We start from the raw sequence: 14,217 nt of genomic DNA, 5'->3' as shown, positions 1-14,217 counted from the left end.
GGTAACTCTGTTGTAAACAATAGGTTCCCTCTAAAGAGGGCATCCAGTTCGGCCACTGAGACAGGGAAATGCCTCTCTACCACTGACCCTGTCCCACCAGAGAAGTCATTGTCAGCAAGAACTATAACTTAACCTCAGCCATCTTGACACTTGTTTTTTTTTTTTTTTATTTCTGAAGCATTTCCTCTCTTTCTCTTTGGATATGTTTTATTTACTCCTTACCCTGACACTTCTCCTTCACTGGGCCATACACACGTCTAGTCCACCATCTTACCTGTGAGTCTGGTTTTTCGTCTGTTATTAAAGGAATTGTCTAAGTTACACAGATCCTGGGGTTCCGAGGTGAAAGCTCAACACACACCACCAAAGGCTAACGCAAAATAACTTCCACCCAACCCAGGGCCGCCATCGCCTCTGGACTCCACGGCTACAACGGGCTGCTGGTGGGACTGCTGATGGCCGTGTTCTCGGAGAAGTCAGGCTACTACTGGTGGCTTCTGTTCCCTGTGACCTTCACCTCCATGGCCTGGTGAGGTACCTCCCTGTTTCTGTTCACAGAGACGCTCATTGGGTAGGGACAGGACGTGCACACTTGTGTAGCCCTGTGTCTCCGTAAACAGATGATTTTGTCTAGCAAGACACCATGAGAATCCATAAATTCATGACTTCAGAAGCAATACAATGGGGTTAAGTGGAGATATGGATTCCCAGAGACCCTGTAGAGCAGTAAAAGACCACATGTTTTATTGCATTGTTAATCTTCCTTCCTAAATAATAAAGGCTGACATTTATTGACTAGTTTGTAAGTACACAGTGCTAAGCAAGGTGGGATTATATTTGTTCCCAACTTGCAGAAGAGAAGATCGAGGCATAGAGAAAGTAAGTAATTCATTCCAGGTCATACAGTCAGAGTTTTTGAGGCTGGCTTTCTGAATCTGGAATCTGCATTATTAAACTCCAGGCTACATGAGAATCATAGACTGTGTGGCCTATGTAAGCCTTCAAATCTGAAAACACACTCGTGATAGAATCAGAGGGCTTTCTTGGAACAGGAGGTCTGTATGCAAAGCACAAAGTCTTTTAACGAGAGCATACAGTTGAGAGCTTCCTCAAGAGGGAAGAGAGTTAGGAACAAGTAGTCACTGAACACAGAGTGTGCTTAGCCATTCACACATATGATCTTAATTTCATTTGAATTTGAAGAGGGTCAGTAAAGTGTCCAAATGGCCCAATAGTATACCTGCTGTTATATGAACCTGTGTCTCCAACTTTTCACATCACACATCTATACCACCCTGCTCTCAACTCCTCTCAGACATGGTGATTTATTCCTGTTCTCAGCAATAAATCAGACATAGTGATTTATTTTTAACATCTCCAAGAAGTAAATGTCTTTCTTAGGTTTCAAAGTCTGGAGTTACTAAAACCAGTTAGTTCAATTTAGCTTAAGTACTGTTTCATTGCTTTTTAGTGGTGCTTGCAAATAAATTACTGCATTAGGCATTCTGGGCAATTTATTTTTTTTTTTCTTCTTGGGGTTTCTATCTTCCTTGATGCATTGGGACAGAAGATAAAATGGTCATTTCTGGGGGGGATTTCTTAATGCTCCCCACATGTCCCCCAGTGAGGAGCAGAACTCATCCTCATTTGCATGCGTTTGTTTTATAACTACATGGATTCAACCCCTCAACACAGCCCTTCTGCCATATGGCACTGGGTGGCAGCTTAGACTTCAGTGCCCCCAACCCCCATTTCCCAAATTAAAAGGCAGAAAACACTGATTCCTGCTCTGGGTGGAATTCTGAACTCACTTCTCCTCTAGTGCATTCGTCAACGTAGCCCTTGCAATTCAGTTCTTTTAGCCTGGGTATCATAATACTATTTTCAAGATTCATTCACTATAAAAAAAAGTCTGAGTATGTAAAACTATTCACTGAGCACAGGGACTATTGATAAGTGTGGATAAGGAGGAACCTCTACTCTCTTGGGTTTGTGTTTTTTCTTTATTGACTAGTTTGTAAGAGGTAAACTTATAAACTAGTAACTAAAAGTTCCTTCACCATGTGTTTAGTGCTTTGAGAAAAGTGAGATGGTCAGAGAAAGATACATTGCAGATGGGAAGTTTGAGTTACCACTTATATGACAGGAAGACATGTACCAACCAAAGGTCTAGGTGAAGGATGCCTGAGAAAAGAGACTCCAAATAGAGAATGTGTCCAAGAAATAGAGGCAAGACCAGAGAGCTTGAGGCCCTAAGAGTGATGGAGATGGGGCAGGAGGTAGAGTGAAAGTGGAGTAGATGACGTGGGTCCCTAGCACGATATGTATCCAATAAATATTCTGGTTTTTATTACATCTGTGGTAAAAATGGAACACAGTTACAAGGTCTGAACTAGAGCAATGATGTAAACCCAAAACTAAATAAGCTTCGCTGCCTACGAAATGGGACATGGATTTAGATGGAGCAAGAGGGGTTGCATAATCATAACAAAGATTTACAAAAAAGATCCACAGAGACGGGAGTGCTTGGACTGGAGTGAGATGTGTGAATGTCACCAGAAGAGACTGGGTTTCCAGATTATTTAAGGAAAACGAAGGCCACAAGACTTTCTAAAGAGGTGGCAATAAAAAAGAAATCAGGAGGAGAATATTCAATACACTATTGTAGTTTGCTTGAGTATCTGGGTTATGGAGGCGTCTAAGAGCACAACCAGGAGACAGAAGCAAACAAAACTTCTTTCTAGACACAGTGTATGTTAGACTTCCAAGCAGAGGCGTTGAAACACCCCCCTGGACACACAAATCTAGAAGCTAATGACAGTGTCAAATTTGAAAGGCAGAAGCACATAGGTGTTTCATCTGGGGGATTAAAGACTATCGTCCAAAGGAGAAGAGGGAAGAGAGAAAGGAGCCAAGTCAGAACCGAGGAATCTTCCAATTAGATGTCTGGCAGAGAGGAGGGAGTGTCATGGAAGGGAACTTGAGAAGGAGTAAGTAGGGTGTGATCTAAGAAAGCTCAATGTCGTGGTAGCCCACACAGAAAGTATTTCCAAACAGTGTCAGATTCCAACTTCAAATTAAGAGGAAGGGAGTGATTGCGAACTCGCCAAGTGAGATGTCATTTGGTGAACTTGACAAGAGCCATTTCTGGGCTGTAACTGAGAACACATACCTGACTATGTGGAGCTCGGGAACGACAGGAGCAGGGTGGGTGGGATAACAGAGCGCCAGCCCTTTCTGCAGAGCACGACTGGGAGACAGCAGACATGGGAAGGAGCGAGTGCCAAGGTAAATGGAGACAGAAAGCAGACACCACTAAAGTGTGCCTACCATAGCCTGACAAGAACGGTCTGGAGGAAAAGGGGATCTGTGTCACAGAGAATATCACAAGAGCAAAGCCTTTGAGAAGAATCCAAACCACAGAACAGGGGGAAGAGCTAATCTGATAAAGGAGCAGGGACACTTGCATCCAATGTGGGAGGCCTAGAGGCAGTGTGGGAACAAAGCTAGCTGGGTGTGGGTTTTTATGGCCTAGAAAATGAAACATTTCTCATCTCATCACTTTTTTATGAAGTAAATAAAACCTTGTGGTTGACCCAGACAGAAAGGGATGCAGACAGTAAGAATTCAAAGAGAAAAGCAAACATGAACCAGCTCTCAGTGTGCTAGAGTTAATTCAGGCAGACCTGAATGCCCATGTGAGAGCCGTGGCCACTAATTAAAGACAGGCCATGCAACCAGGTCACGGAGCTTTCTGTCTTTTCCAGCTGCCTCTGAGTGTGAGAGGTGTGCAGGGTATCAGGAGTGGCCAATCCCTTCCAGGGAAAGCTGAACCTGAGAGAAACTCATTTCCTACCATTGCTCACGTAGCCGCTACAGTATAAGAGCCTGGATTTGCATCCGGCTCCATCTGCGTCCAAGATCCATGCTCTTTCCCAGGAACAGGCCAGAGGCCAAGAAGGCGGAGTGTGCCAACTGGAGATTTTGTTTTGTCTAGCAGTCCCCAGAGTGACTCCCAGAGTCCAGTCCCGCTCATTGCCTACATGTCCTAGAGTCATCCATCTAGGAGGTCAGACCCTAAAAATGCTGTCACAGCCCTAGGCAACAGCTGGTACACATCCGGGTGAGCCAAAGGCAATAATGACATTTTATAGGGGTCAGGTTTTGTTTGGTTTTCTCAGTTGAAGAAACAAAGACGTATTTAAACCATTTCATAAGGTATTCCATTCAAAGTATTGTGTTTTCTCTTTGCTTCCTCAAACGGAGAACCTTCTTCCCAGTCCTAGCTCAGTGAACCCCTGGAATCCCAAGGGAAGCACGAAGACAGGGGTGGCAGACGGTCCAATAGCCAAAGGTAAGACAGTCAGCTGAAGGGTAATCAGGGTGATTAATGCTTCCTCTCTTCTTTCTACAGCCCAGTTATTTCTAGCGCTTTGAGTAGCATCTTCGCCAAGTGGGATCTGCCGGTCTTCACACTGCCCTTCAATATTGCCCTAACCCTGTACCTGGCAGCCACAGGCCACTACAACCTCTTCTTCCCCATGACACTTATAGAGCCTGTGTCTTCGGCTCCCAATATCACCTGGACAGAGATTGAAATGCCTTTGGTAAGTTATCCAGTGGCTGTGAGCCGAGAACCCTGGACTCTACTATGGACCCTTTTGCTTACCAGCTTATCTGTTAACCAGGTTCCAACCCTCAGTAGAAACCAGGTGGGGCTGGTCATGGCAATACATACTTTTAATCCCAGCATTCAGAGGAGGCAGAGGCAGATGGGTCTCTATGAGTTTGAGGCCAGCCTGGTCTACATAGGGCTCTCCAGGCCAGTCAGGGCAACATAATGAGGATCTGTCTCAATTAAAAAAAAAGAAAGAAAAGAAAAGGAGACCAGATGATGGCCTCAGCATAGACTAGAAAGACTTGCAGCCACATCCATACATTCAACAAGTCTCTACTGGACATCTAGCTCATGGCTGAAACTTTCACATTCTGACTATATACCTGAAAGAAGCCAGTCATGAGACCTACATTCTGTACACGAAAAGAGATAACCCACAGTGAACTACAAGTGTGAAGTTGATAATGCAAGGCAGCTACAGCTGAATGAAAAGCATTAGATGAGATAGGTAATTTGATAAGACAGTAAGAGACTAACATAAATACTTTAAAATAGTATTTAATTAGGTATTATCTATAGAAGACCAGGTGGATTCTTTTTTTTTTTTTTTAATGATGGTTCTCAAGCAAAGAGTAATTTTACTCCTCAGGAACTTTAGTCAATGTCTGGAAATATTTTTTATTGTCAAGCATGACCAGTGGTTAGGATGTGACTCAGTTTGTAGAGCGCATGACCAGCATATATGAAGCCCTGGGTTCAATCCTCAGCACTACATAGACCGAGTGTAGAGGCACATGACTGTAATCCAACCCTTGGAAGACAAAGGCAAAATGCTGAGGCCATCCTCACCTACATATCAACTTTGAGGCCAGCCTGGAATACAGGTCTTAAAAAGAGGAAGAAAGGGAGGAAGGGAGGGGAGACAGGGAGAAGGGGAGACAGGGAGAAGGGGGAGAGAGATTAAGAAGTAGATGCTAGACCAACGACATGGCTTGGCGGGTGAAAATGTCTGCTGTGCGTGCCTGAGAACCTAAGTTCACATGAGTTCAACCCTCAGAACACGCACTGGGAGGAAATAAGCAAATTCCAGGGCTTGCTTTCCTCTGACCTTCACACATGTGCTGTGGCACACACATGACCACATTCAGGCCTACCATGTGTACACATGCACAAACACACACACACACACACACACACACACACACACACACACACACACACACACACGATGATATTAATAGAATGCTACTAGTATCTAGTGAATAGAATCCAGGAATGCTATTGGATATCTTACATTGTACAGAGCAACTGCCCTCCCCCAACAAGGAATTAGATCATCTGGGATGCCAGTAGCACCAGAGTTGAGGATACTGATTATGCTCATAACCTACTTACAAATGTGCATGCTCATTTACTCTCCTGATCGATACACATAAGGATATAGGAGCATAAGATTCTAAAAGTATGTAGAATTATAAAATCTTAGCCTGGTTAACACCAGCTAATATTGTATCATGTACAATACTTTAGTGTTGTATAAATGCAAGCTGATTATGTATCATACTATCCTATGCCCATATTATATCAACTCATTTCACCCTGTAGGTATACTACCATTCCTCCCAATGAGGAAACCAAGGCACAGAGGCAGTTGTCCAAGGTCAACCTGAAGCTAGCACCTAGCTTAATGTCCAGGCAGTGTTGCAGAATCCTAACTTTGAACCACCATCCCATACTCCCAGGCAGGGCATGTGCCTTCTGCTTGGGACAATCATAAAATGCTGAAACTTACTCCTTCTTAAAAGAGTCCACCTATCACCAAGTCCCTTTAATTACAGACATGCTCTACATGGTCCTTGAAAATCCATCTCCCTTTATAGTTACCCCACACTTCCAGCTCTGCTTCCTAGAGTACCTGGGGTTTACCTCTGTTACAGTCTTTTCGGTATTTGAAAACAACCCAAGTCCTCCAATAGAAACAGGTTTGACTTCTGGGTCCTCACCGTCCAGCCACAGCTGCTGTGAGTACCTGAGCTTCAGTGTGGCTTTCTGCTCATGTTCAGCTCCACCACTCCTGGGTATTCCAGGGACAGCCACGCTCAAAACCCTGCCTTTACAGGAAGGCCCAGCTCCAGAGGCAAAGCGAAAAGGAAAAGGAGCGGGAAGAAAAGCTAAACCCATTGTCAATGATCAGCCATCTGAAAGGCAAAGGGGACAGACAGATTGACAGACACACACACACACACACACACACACACACACACACACACACACATACACTGTCAGCCACAGGCTCATGATGGCACAGCCCAAGAGAGAGGATCATTAAGGCCTTAACCCACAGGCAAGGCTAGATGCCTCAGTGCTGTGATGGCCCGTGTGGTATGGGTCCCGGAGAAAAGATGCCTGCTTGCACATAGCAAGTGGTTGAACACAAATCTGGGTACCTCGAAGTCCAAGCTCACCCTCTCTACTACTCTTGACAACCAGCAAATTGTTTTTCCTGTCTTGAAAAATCGATTCCATTTTGCTTTTACTCTGAGAGAGAGGGGTGGACAGGCTTCCTCTTTGGTTTACACAGCCTGTAGGTACCTGAGAATTACAAGAGAGAGGCAGGTGCTCGGTAAATTTCCACTGTCCACCTGACTGCCCTTTGTCTCGGGTGCCTGCTGCAGCAGGGAGAGGCGGGGAGCGGCAGGGAACAGCAGCAGTCTGCACCTCACAAGCTGAAATATGGACTCCTGCAGGTGGAGGAGCTTCATTCCAAACTCGGGCTCTGTCCAAGGACGCTGTCCCCTCAATCCTCTCCTTCCTGACTGCTTAGGCTTACAACCTGTGTTCCCAGGCAGGAAGGTGGAAGTTGGACTCCGCATTCCACATTCCTCGGGTGCTGCCCTGTCATCGGACATCTGCTGACACTTCCAGCCCACGTCTCTGGGTCCTTGGAAATAAGACTGGGCCCCGGCCCCACCCCCACCATTCCTTCCATACCCTTGTAACAAAGTCCAGTCATTAAAGGCCACTCATTAGGAAACAAGAGATTGCAACATTTGAAAGTTCTCTGCGAGTCAAACACTGCTCCCTACAGAAAAGATGGGTTCTAAAATCAAATCCTATTGACGATAACAAAGTCCTGAGAAGGGCAAAGCAGTTGCCCCCCCACATCTACAGTGGGTGATCTATGAATCCAGTAGAAACCAACTGTTGCGTGTGATATTCACTGGCAGCCAGGGAAGCATACTGGCTTGTCACGGGATACCCTGTGGAGAAGCCAGGCTGGGTTTACTGTTTAAAGCTTCGAAGGGTTCCAACGCAAACTTTGAGAATCACCAGGCAATCGATATATAGTTATTAAGCACCTGTTGTATGCTCAGCCACAAAGGGCTCTTGTCTCTTAGAGTCACTTACCTTCATACAGAAAAGAACCACAGAATCTTTTTTCTTCTTTTTCTTTTTATTGAAAATAGATTTTTTTTCTCACATACTATCCTTATTAGTGTTTCCCCTCCCCCTATTCCTCCCAGTTCTCCCCACCTCACCTCCCCTCCTGATCCACTCCCTTTCTGTCTCTCATTAGAAAACAGGCTCCTAGGAGATAATAATAAATAAAATACAAGATAAAACAAAAACTAACTCATCCAAATGGGACAAAACCAGCAGAAGGAAAGAGCCCAAGAAAAGATGTAAGAATCAGAGACCCACTCATTCACACACTCAGGAATCAGACCCATTCATTCACACACTCAGGAATCATGTAGAAACACTAATGGGGAAGCCATAATATATGCACAGAGGACCTGCTGCAGCCCTGTGCGGGCGCTGTGCATGCTGCCTCAGTTTCTATGAGTTCATATGAGCTTTGCTCATGTTGATTTAGAGGACCTTGTTCTCCTGGTGTCCTCCAACCCTTCTGGCTCTTACATTCTTTATGCCTCCTCTTCTTCAAGATTCCCTGAGCTATGAGGGGAGGAAGTTGATGGAAATATCCCCTTTAGGGCTCAGTGTTCCAATGTCTCTCACTCTCTGCATATTCTGGATGTGAGTTTCTGTATTTGTTCCCATCTGCTGCAGGAGGAAGCTTCTCTGATGATGGCTGAGCAAGCACTGATCTATGAGTACAGCAGAATGTCATTAGGAGTCCTTGATTGCTGTATTTTTTGTTTTTTAGAACAGTAGTATTTGGTTTTACCCTAGTCTCTGGGCTATCTAGTACCATGTTCTTGGTCACCCAGTCAATGTCAGGTATTGGGCCATAAGCCCAATCAGATATTGGTTGGTTTCCTTCACAAACTTTGTAACACCATTGCCCTAGTATATCTTGCAGGCAGGACACCACTGTAGATCAAAGGGTTTGTGGCTGGGTTGATGTTTATAATTCTCTCTTGGTAGTGTGCTGAGTTCTTTTCTGTACCAAAGACACTAAAACATAGCGGTGAAGGCTCTATGTAGACACCAGTTCAACTTCTCCATGTTCAATGGGTTGTGTAGATGTTGTCTTCAGCAACGGGGACTTGCTGTCAGTTTGTGGAGAGCAACCTATAGTCTTGGCAATAAGCCTGGGTTGTTTAGGATTCCCATGGGACTCCTTTGGCCACCAGTTCAGTTAGATGTAACCCAATCCCAGTACTGAAAGCATTTTTGGTGACAAGAAAAGGCCAGGTGGGGCTCTGCTCCACCGTTATTTGATGATTTCATTTAGATCACCTAATATGTGTGTATTTTAGGAAGCTTCTACCATATTAGGTTTCTGTACTACCCCTCTACTGGCCTGTAATTTTAGCTGTCTCTCCCTTATTGTCTCCCTCTCCCTTCCCCCTCCCCACTTGATCCTCCAGTTCCATCACCCCCTCATCTATCCATAACTAGATATTCTCTATCCCTTCCCTATGGCGATCTGTCTGTCCCACCTAGTCCCTTACTTTATACTTAACCTCTGTGGCTCTATGGACTATAGCTTGGTTATTGACTTAACAGCTAACATCCACCTATAAGCAAATACATACCATATTTGTCTTTCTGGGTCGGGGATACTTATCTCAGGATGATTTTTTTTTTTTAGTTCCACCCATTTACCTGCAAATTTCATCACTTCAGTTTTTAATGGCTGAGTAATACTCCATTGTGTAAATGTACATTTTCTTTATCCATTCTTCTGTTGAGAGACACTTAGGTTGTTTCCAGTTTCTGACTGTTATGAATAGAGTAGCAATGAACATGGGTGAGCAAGTGTCTCTGTGGTAGGATGAAGCATCTTTTAGAAATATGTCCAAGAGTAGTATAGCTGGATCTTGAAGTAGAACAATTCCCATCTTCCTGCAGAATTGCCACACTGATTTTGGTAGGGTTGTACACGTTAGCACTCCCACCAGCAATGAATGAGTGTTCCCTTTACTCCACACCTTCAGCAGCTTAAGCTGCCACTAGAACTACAGAATTATTTTAATTGTTTGGACATATTTGCTTTATATGTGTGAGTGTTTTGCCTGTATGTGTGTGTATGAACCACATGCATGCCTTTGGAGTTCAGAAAAGGGTGTTGGATCCCATGGAATAGGAATTAGAGATGGCTGTGAACACTGTGTGGGTGCTGGAAACCAAACCCAGGTCCTCTGCAAGAGCAACAAATGCTCTTAACTACTGAGCCATCTCTCCAACACCCTAGGACTCTAGAATTTTAAAGCAAGGGCAAGCTCCCTCAAATGGGACAAGCCAATGCGTCTTGATAAAAGGCCTTAGACTAGGAGTCAGTTTCAGAGGCTCTATACAGACAGTCATTTATCAAATCATCCATGAGAACAGCCTAGAATATTTATAATATTTCCAGAACATTCCTAGGATTTCCAGGAGTTTATAGGAAATACCTGGGTGCCTTATATCCCGCTGGCAATCTAGGAAAGAGGTGCATTCTGCCCCCCCAAGTTTCTCTTCTCAAAGTGAAAACCATGTGTTCCCCAGAGGTGTTCATGTCCAGCACTGTGTTAGGGGCTCCACTTGACTGCATGTTGGATGCTGGATGCCTGGTAGGTGGTGGAGTGAGGACTATTTGTTCCAGCTTATGCCTTCTCCCGCTCTCGCTCACGCTGGAGGGCACAGCCATCCTTCTGTTCCCCTTCACTACCCACTGGCCTGGTCTTGGCCCTGAGGCCTGGATTTTGCATTATCTGCCCACATTCCAGTAACCTGCATTCTGTTGACTTTGCAGCTGTTACAAACCATCCCCGTTGGGGTCGGCCAGGTCTACGGCTGTGACAACCCCTGGACAGGCGGCATGATCCTGGTAGCTCTGTTTATCTCCTCGCCACTCATCTGCTTGCATGCAGCCATAGGGTCGATCGTGGGGCTGCTAGCAGGTAAGACAGAACCCCAGCTCTGCAGGGTGGTCTTTAGGATGATTATCCGCATCTCATTTCTCCTCAGCACACAGCGACCATTCCAGACTTGTCTTCACTAGAGTTTAGACACTGTCACAGGGAGGGAATCTATTTTTCTCTCCCTTGAGCCTCCTCCAAAGAGAGCAGATTGAAGTAACAGAACATGTGGAGGAATGCGAAGGCCCTTAGTATAGAGCCCAGCAGTTGAGGGAGTTGGAGGAGGGGAGCAGTGATGGCCCAAGCTGGGGTACACGTGGTCCAGCACTTGGAAGTTTGGAGCAAGCTAAAAGGAAAGCTTTCCTAAAATTGGATTGGCATTTCTAAAGTGTAATTTCATATTCCTACACATATGTATATGTATGTACACACATTTATATATGGATATGCTCTTTCCCGCAATAGAGTCAGAAAATAGGGTAGGGGACCCTGGGAGTACAGGACTATTTTTGAATTATTCTAATGTTTTGCAAAGACCTTTGGGGACAGAACTTTCCAAAAAGAATTGTCGTTGGAAATAATTCTAAATTCATCAAAACTGCAAAGCAATAATGCAAGAGGCACTAATTCTTTACCCAGATTTACCTACGGTTGACAGCTGCCCCTGAGGCTCTGACATGCCTCTCTACATCCATCTATGTGCGTCTGGACTTACCTCTTCTGAACCCTCTAAAACAGAATTGAAATTGTTGACAATGCAGCTGCTTGGGCTGAAGGAGGGTGCTGGTGTCCTCTCCTAAGCTGTTCCTTATCCCAGGTATCATCACACACACACACACACACACACACACACACACACACACACGTGCAACATATACATGCTTACATATATACACACACACAGGCACACTTACACACACAACTGTGGGAATCCAGGGCTTCCTCACTGTTTGATTTCCTATGATCACATGCTATTTACAGAGGTCCCTTTGATAAGCAGAGCTGTAGGTATTTGGTGAACGACAGGACTAAGGACACCTTGAGGCCTGGCAGCAGCCATGGGAAGGTCTTTCTTCTGTGGTCCAAAATTACCCAGGAATACCACACCTTCTTTCCTAGCACTGACTGTGGCCACACCCTTTGAGACGATCTACCTGGGCCTATGGAGCTACAACTGTGTCCTCTCCTGTATCGCCATTGGAGGCATGTTCTATGCCCTCACCTGGCAGACACACCTGCTGGCACTTGTCTGTGGTAGGTTTCTAAGAAACTGACAACCAAGCCCCTCTGGCTGGTCTTTCATTAATTGTGTTCCTGGGCTAATTCATCATTAAAATTGATGGAGGCAAGATGAGAATGGACTATTGACTCTGAGAAAAGCCAGGACAAGAGTTGGGAGAGGATCAAAGGATATGGAAATGTAGATGTAACCAACCTTCTTATTAAATAAGAAACACAGAACCAATGCAAAGAAGAAAGCCAAGAGGTCAGAGCTAAGAGCTAAAACCTTACCCTTCCTCCTGCGGTGGTCCTACCTCTCTGAACCAGAGCTACCCCTGTGTTAAAGTCTTTATATAGAGTTCCTGTTCTGCCTTCTCATTGGTTGTAAACCCAACCACATGACCGCCTTGTCACGGCCTGTCTGTATAGGCCTCCAGGTTTTCCATGATTGGTAGGTATTGAGCTTAAAGGCATGTATATCCAATAATGACTGTATCCCTGAACACACAGAGACTTACCTAGCTCTGCCTACCAAGTGCTGGGATTACAAGCATACGCCACCACTGCCCTGCTTTCCTATGACTTGCTAATAGCTCTGACCCCCGGGCAACTTTATTTATTAACATACAAATAACATTTTAATACAAATAAAATATCACCATATGGAAGCTCTAATGTCTGGCCTCAGAGAAGGCATAGTCATGGGAGAAATTGTTAAAAAGTAAAGAAGAGCATCAAGTAAATGCTGGTGTTGGACACCAAGGCTGCAGCAAAGCCGGTTTCAGGTCTGGGGCATCCTGTTTTGCTAGGCAGTGGCTGAAGGAAGGAGACGGGCTCTGGGAAGCTGACTCTGCTGGTCTTATTCCTCCGCAGCCCTGTTCTGTGCATACATGGGAGCAGCCCTCTCCAATATGATGGCAGTGGTAAGTCTGGGCTCTCTGAACCCCAGCCTAGGGTCTTCCTCCCCATCAGAACTTCTGGGCACTTGAGGTCTTATAGGAGAAGACTGGGGAGTGGTGCAGGGGTAATAGGATCTGGTTCTTTACCCAGTGTGTGTGTGTGTCAAGGGTTATCCATGATTCATCCAAAGAACTTTTCACATGTAGTTCTAAGGTGTGTGTCTGTGTGTCTATGTTTGTATGTTGAAAGAATAGTGGAGAACAGGGACAGACAGACGGCCCTCAAAGGCTGGGACTAAGAACCATTTAGGCCCAGCATTAAAAGATTCTGAATATGCCCAAAGAGAGCAACACCTCAACTTCCTTGACCAGCTCCTCTGACACTCTGAATCCAGGAGCACTAACTAACGCCTTCACGTGGCAGGAGGCAGCATTCCCCATCCGCAGTCCCTGTCATAGCCTTCTCCCCGGGTTTCTGGCCCAACACACGAGCCTGGAAACAATCTTCTTGTTTCAATTTGCAGGTTGGCGTGCCACCAGGCACCTGGGCCTTCTGTCTCTCCACCCTCACCTTCCTTCTCCTGACGAGCAACAACCCTGGCATCTACAAGCTCCCGCTCAGCAAAGTCACCTACCCCGAGGCCAACCGCATCTACTTCCTGACAATGAAAAGCAATGAGGAAGAGAAGTCCCCCAATGGTGACTAGCCCAGCTCCAAGCAGAAACGCTCTCGCCCGCATCCCTGCGGTCTCAACTCTGGGCCAATCAGCTCGGCACACTTGCTTTGCCTCTCCTTGTACCTGTATCAAATCACACACACCTGGTCCTCCCTACCCCTAAAGCTGATTTGCTCCCTCTGCCCAGATCTTTATAACTACCCACGGTGCAGGATTAAAGGAATCTGGTATGCCCTTGCTGGAAATCGAAATGAGAAGTCTGATTTACATGTTGTTGGCATAAAACAAAAATGTTATTTAGTCTTTTGAGAGGAAGGTTGGGAGATGATACTGATGCCTCTAAACAATAGATGTTGTAGACCTGGCTTTGCTGAGCGGCTCCTAGGCAGACATGGAGTAGCAACAAGAAAGGACATGTGGTAAGAAGTGAAGGCCCCCTAGTTTAGAGTTGGTGTTTGGGCCTAAAGAGCTTTCCACAGAAGAGGGCTTTCATA

At 45.4% G+C, this 14,217-nt stretch overlaps 1 protein-coding gene across 1 annotated transcript in view; it reads left to right on the top strand.

Annotated features, from left to right (window-relative positions):
- The window catches only part of Slc14a2 (solute carrier family 14 member 2), a 64,298-nt gene that overhangs the window by 14,385 nt on the left and 35,696 nt on the right, over positions 1-14,217 (top strand). Inside the window, exons 4-9 of the mRNA XM_059246187.1 lie at positions 401-529; positions 4,415-4,607; positions 10,821-10,968; positions 12,046-12,180; positions 13,021-13,070; positions 13,571-13,745. Coding sequence (XP_059102170.1) covers positions 401-529; positions 4,415-4,607; positions 10,821-10,968; positions 12,046-12,180; positions 13,021-13,070; positions 13,571-13,745 — 830 coding nt within the window. The remainder of the gene's footprint in view (positions 1-400; positions 530-4,414; positions 4,608-10,820; positions 10,969-12,045; positions 12,181-13,020; positions 13,071-13,570; positions 13,746-14,217) is intronic.

This window comes from Peromyscus eremicus, chromosome 19, assembly GCF_949786415.1.
Source record: "Peromyscus eremicus chromosome 19, PerEre_H2_v1, whole genome shotgun sequence".
NCBI lineage: Eukaryota > Metazoa > Chordata > Mammalia > Rodentia > Cricetidae > Peromyscus > Peromyscus eremicus.
The sequence above is the reverse complement of the archived record's forward strand: the minus strand, read 5'-3'. Positions and strand labels throughout refer to the sequence as shown.